The sequence below is a fragment of the Puma concolor genome, chromosome B1 (genome assembly GCF_028749965.1).
Source record: "Puma concolor isolate L17-30 chromosome B1, mPumCon1.1.hap2, whole genome shotgun sequence".
In the NCBI taxonomy this organism is placed as follows: Eukaryota; Metazoa; Chordata; class Mammalia; order Carnivora; family Felidae; genus Puma; species Puma concolor.
In genome coordinates, this window is record NC_141670.1 from 34,816,259 (window position 1) to 34,821,905 (window position 5,647).

Genomic DNA, 5,647 nt, shown 5'->3' on the forward strand with positions numbered 1-5,647 from the left:
CTCTTACACAGTCACAGTACTTACTATTCATTTCAGTAATTGTTTTTCTTTTCTTTTTTTTTAAGTTTTAGTTGGTTAACATACAATGAAATATTGGCTTCAGGAGTAGACTTTTCAGTGACTCATCACTTACATACAACACCCAGTGCTCCTCACAAGTGCCCTCCTTAATACACATCACCCACTCACCTCCCTCCAGCAATCCTGCTAGTCCTGTCTTTAAGAGTCTCCCATGGTTTATTTCCCTCTTTTTTTCACCTCCCATATGTTCACCTGTTTTGTTTCTGAAATTCCACATGTGAGAATCTCAGTAAATTTAACACTGATTCAATACTTTAATCCATCGTCCTTATTCCACTTTCATCAACGGCCCCAATAACGTCCAGTACAGAATCCAGCCTGGGGTCGGGTGCAGCATTGAGTTGTCCTGTCTCTTTGAAAGCCTTAGGAGATCCGGTTTTGCTACCGATCTCTCCTTGTCACGGGCCCCCAGAAGTTGCGTCTGTAAACTGGCTCGTAGTAATTTCACCACCCTTCGTGAGCAAAGGCGCTTTAACAATCTATGAGAGCTAAATCGGGTCTGTCTCTTCTGCATCATCCTTCCCCAGAAGGTCTAAACTTCCGATGTGGGTCGGAGCAGAGCAGACCCTCTTTGGTGCTCATTCGGAACCAGCGGAAAGATCGCAGGGCAGAGGGATGCAGGCCAGGGGCGAGGAGAAGGAACTGGGGGAGGAATCCTCCAGGGCAGCGGTGACCGAGACCCCGCGAGGGACTCCCCTCTTCACCCCCCTCACCTGGAGCGCCGGCGGCCAATCCGCGGCTGGGCCCGGCTGGCCGCGGCCAATGGGAAGGCGGCGCGGCGCGCTCCCCCGGGGCTATAAGTGCGCCGGGGCGGCGGAAAGTGAAAGTGGTGCGGACGCCGCGGACGCAGCTGACGCCGCCGGGGCTGCAGCCGAGCCGCCGGGATGCTCAGGGTTCCGGAGCCGCGGCCCAGGGAGGCGGGGGCGGCCGGCCAGTCCAAGCCGCTCACCTCCTTCTTCATCCAGGACATCCTGCGGGACGGCGCGGAGCGGCGCGGCGGCCACACGGGCAGCCCGCAGCCCCCGTGCCAGCCGGACGCGCGGCGAGAGCTGGAGCCGGAGCCCGAGGGAGGAAGAGGCGGCGCTGGGGCGCCGGAGGACGAGTGGGGCGCCCGGCCGCGCGCTGCGCAGGAGGCCGACAAGCCGGCGGCGAGCGAGCCAGGTGAGGCGGCCGGGCTGGGCCAGGGTGCGGTCCCGCAGGAGGGGCGGGCCGGCCTGGGGGCCGCGAGGGCGCGAGGGCGGGTCCGAGGCGGGACGGGCGCAGCCCCGGCTGCAGGGATGCGGGGCCCCGCGGCGACAGGCCAAGGGACCCCACCGCCTCCCGCCGCGGGCGCGCCTCGGAAATGAACCCGGAGCCCGGCCGTCCGAGCGGCGCAGGGTTTTTGCATGGGCTGGACTCGCCGGGCACGGCGCTCTCAGCCCCGCGGGCTCTGGCGCCCCGGGCTCCCCTGCGAGCGCGCGCACCGCGTCCCCAGCCCCAGAGTCCCCGGTGAAAACCCCGCCACCCGCTCCCAGCCACCGCGCGACCCTCGATCGGCGCCCGCCCCGCACTGCCTCTTGGCAGTTACCATTACTACCATATAACAAATAACTGATCGCAACTTATTAATATCAATAAACTAGGGTTTGGCCAGGGAAGACCCCCTCTGCTTCCCAATTCCATGGGCAATAAAACTGAGTTTGGAAGGCCCCTCGGGCCTTCAGGAAGTATAACACCGTTGGACACCCCTAAACTACTCTTATTTCCTTTCCTGTCACTTCGGATGAGGCATCCTACAGGCTTGTTTAGAAAAAAGGGGACTCGAGTCAGAGAATGAACTTGTCCTTAGCCCCCGCCACCTCTCCTATAGCGCAGGCCCTCTCCTGCCACCTGGAAGTTAACACTGATGTCTTTGGGTCCTGCTTTACCAGGTGTTTTATTTCTGTGTCTTGCCTGGGTCCCTTCTCCCACCTCAATATGCTGATCTGGGACCCTGTTTAATTCTGCTGGACGATATGGCAGGAAGTTCTACCACTAACCTCTCCTATCTTTGGGTTCTTGATGAGTATTAGAAAACGAATACATAATATAGGGATTCAGTCACTCCCTACTAGGGAGAGTTCCTTAGTCATGTGAAGAAAGCGAAATGTATCCAAGATGACACTGGGCCGTTTGTTCACTACCACGGAGATAAGGGTGTATTGAATTCCGTTCTCTACCCTCTAACATGTAACCTTTTCCTTCCCATCCCTCCTTCTCCCTTCTCCTCTCCAGATGGACACTTTGAGGCTTATCTATTGGACTATGAAAACAGTGCAGGCGCCTTGCCAAGCCTTCCCCAAACCCCGAAGCAGCCACCGAAGCGCTCTCGAGCCGCCTTCTCCCACACTCAGGTCATTGAGTTAGAGAGGAAGTTCAGCCACCAGAAGTATCTGTCAGCTCCTGAAAGGGCTCACCTGGCCAAGAACCTCAAGCTCACTGAGACCCAAGTGAAAATCTGGTTCCAGAACAGACGCTATAAGACCAAGCGAAAGCAGCTCACTTCGGACCTGGGAGGCCTGGAGAAGCACTCCTCCCTGCCGGCTCTCAAAGAGGAGGGTTTATCTCAAGCCTCCCTCATCTCCATGTGTAACAGCTACCCTTACTACCCCTACCTGTACTGCTTGGGAGGCTGGAACCCGGCTTTCTGGTAATGCCAGCTCAGATGACAATCACGAATGATCAAAAAACACTGCCTTCCCCAGCGTGTCTCTCTGGATGGCAAAGGGGACCAGGCTCAGGGAGGACAGAGGAGCAAGAGGTATGCAGGCCGAAATTGTTGGAGGTTTGCATGGACATCCTAGGTTCTTCACTGGGGGGCTAGTGAAAGATCTGGGACAGTGACTAATATCCAGATGGCTCCCTAACACCTAAAATGGGCCGTTTTTGCTCTTAAAGACCTGCGTGAAGTGGGGAGGGACAAAGTCTAGTGCTGTCTCTAGCACTTTCTATTTCCGTATGAGCAGTCCCCATCACTTCCGAGGATGTTGTTTCAACTCCATCCTCTTGTGTAACTGAGCGTCAGCCTGGAGGATTGCAAACCTGAAGGGAAACAGGATGGCCAGGATGAAGGTGTCACCTCCTGAATCCCACCTAAGTTCAAAAACCTCTCGTTGGCCTTGGTTTACAACGAAGGTTTCTCCCTGTCCCTGTGGGAGAGTGGAAGCCAGAGGCTCTTACAGAGAAACCGGTCCTGCTCAGCACAGATCGGCATGGGATATGGAGATGGGTAGGAGGAGGTGAAAATATAAGCTTCTTATTATTCCTTTTTAAGTAACACGCCAACCTTAAGTATTCACAGGGTGGCCCAAGTAGAACAGGAAGCACTCACCGTGGTTTTAGGACAAGCTGTATAAACAGAACTCTGCTGCAAGGGGTGGGCCCGGGCCAGAAGAGTCTCCACATGTCTGAGACAGCAGCCTGAGGAGGGCCCTCGGCACTGCTGCTGGGCGGCATTACATTTTTATTAATAAAGGTTCAATAAAAGCCTCCCCTGGACCTTTTTTGCCCCGGACCTGAGAATTCGAACGAGAAATTTCCTGGAGTTTTCGGGCTGTAATTCAGACTACATCATGGCAGATCACATAATCCTTTTCCTGTAAACTCCTGTCCTCCCTCCCTTCTTTTATTTTTTGCTCCTTCTCCACAACAATCACCCGCTGAAGGGCTTCTTTTCAGTCCAGACTTTTAGTCTGGCTGCACCTAACATATACACCTTCCTTATTTAGCCTGAGATCTGGTCTTTATCCCCCCCTGCCCTCCCCCTGACAAGGCTTTATCTCTCCTGGGGTTAAAAAAAAAAAAAAATAGTGGAGGGGGCTGGAGATTCTGATTTGGCTAAAAGACATGCATTTTTTTTTTTTTTTAACTAGCAATTATTTAAAAAAAAAAATACAACATTAAATCCCAAATCCTATTTAAAGACTTGACAGCTCTAAAAGGTCACTGCTACCTTTATAAACTTTCTGGTGGCTCTGTTGTTACAGTTCAAAGTCTGACAGCCCTCTGGGATCCCCAGAGGAGAAGGCAGAGAAGGTAAGAGGTGTTGGGCTTTCAGACACAAAGAGAACAAAATGAAGAACCGGGCATCGTTGAGCCGTCCGGTGGAAATACAGGGTTCACGGGCAGGGTGCAGAGAAAAGGCAGCTGGCACCTTAGGGAGCTGGGTCCCCAGCCACAAGCTGAGGGGGCACTTTGCCAGAAGGGGCTAAGAGAAAGGAAACAGTTTTCAAAACATTATAGTGGCGTCCATCACCAGACAATGAAACTGTCCAAATACTTCGGGAACTGCGTTTAATGCCTATAAAGAACGGGTCCCCCAAAAGAGACAACTAGTGACTTCAGCAAGAATGAGAAGAAGGCAAAGCAGAAATTGGGCCACCCTTCTGTTCCCACCCGATTGTTTAAGGTGACCTGGCAGAGGGGAGACATCAGAGTAAAAGAAGCCAGTTACTAATGAGGTACCCTGAGGCCTGGAAATCTCTTGATCCCACTACTTAATTCTGTTTAGCGAGAAACCATTCAATTTCCTCCTATTAAAAGGGCCGATTTACTGTTGGTGGCAAAACTGCCAGAGTTGATAGAAAGTTGGCCCGTTTCACCCCATTTTCTACCGTTTGGGCTCCACGTTGAAATACTGTTAAATGCTCGGCTGCTGACAAGTACTCGGGGCACAGCCAGCGGACTGGCCTACATTGCTTGCTCCGTTCACATGTCTTTTAAGAGAAGCATTTAGTGCTCACTCCCTGCTCAGTACCCATTCTCGCCCACCCTCTCCATTTACTTCTTTTAACCTGCTGTTCTACAAACATTGAACATTGTACCATGATGGCGTGCTGTGTTGCAAAAAAAAAAAAAAAAAAAAGTCTTTGTTTAAGGTCATTTGGTCTGTGAATCCGTCTTGCTTTCCCTCCACTGGAGCGAGGCACTCACCCACATCTGAACTGGCGGAACAAGCACTTGAAGAACTCCCGCTGGGTACCTGGTGGGTGAACTCGAGGGCGCCCCTGACCACTTCACCCAGACAGCCTGTTTTCTGTTTCGTACGTTAGTTTGGATTCTCCACATGCGTGTCAAACCCTGCTGCAGTCTGTGATGGGAAAGCCTGTGACTTGACATTTAGTAAAGGACCCCAGCCAAACTTTATTTTTCTATGTATTTTTTTTTCCAACAGGAGTGTTTTTAAAATAAAGTACTGTGACTTTATGAGACCTATTTGCGTGTGGTTTGAGCTTGACCTATTTGAGGGCAATAGGTTTGACCAATTTGAGCTTGCACACTTGGGGTTACCGTGTTCTCCCTCCCTCAGCCCGCCTGACAAATCTAAGGAGACCAAATAATCAAAGACGGTAGCTTAGCCAATGGCAGATGACGGGCGTTTTTTGTAAACGCACTGCCCATCCACACGCACACACATACATAAACGCGCGCACACACGCGCGCGCGTGTGCGCACACGCACCCTGGTAAATCCTGTGGAAAGGGAAGAAATTGATGCCTTCGGTTTAAAAATCACCTGCTCCAGCCCCCGCCCTTTCGTTTAAATAGAG

At 52.5% G+C, this 5,647-nt stretch overlaps 1 protein-coding gene across 1 annotated transcript; it reads left to right on the plus strand.

The window, feature by feature from the left end:
* The first annotated feature begins 919 nt into the window (after positions 1–919).
* NKX3-1 (NK3 homeobox 1) lies at positions 920–5,313 on the plus strand. The gene is made up of 2 exons (XM_086703434.1): positions 920–1,242; positions 2,335–5,313. Exons 1-2 carry the CDS (start codon positions 966–968, stop codon positions 2,751–2,753), a joined length of 696 nt encoding a protein of 231 aa, XP_086559560.1. The 5' UTR covers positions 920–965; the 3' UTR covers positions 2,754–5,313.
* Positions 5,314–5,647: the final 334 nt, after the last annotated feature.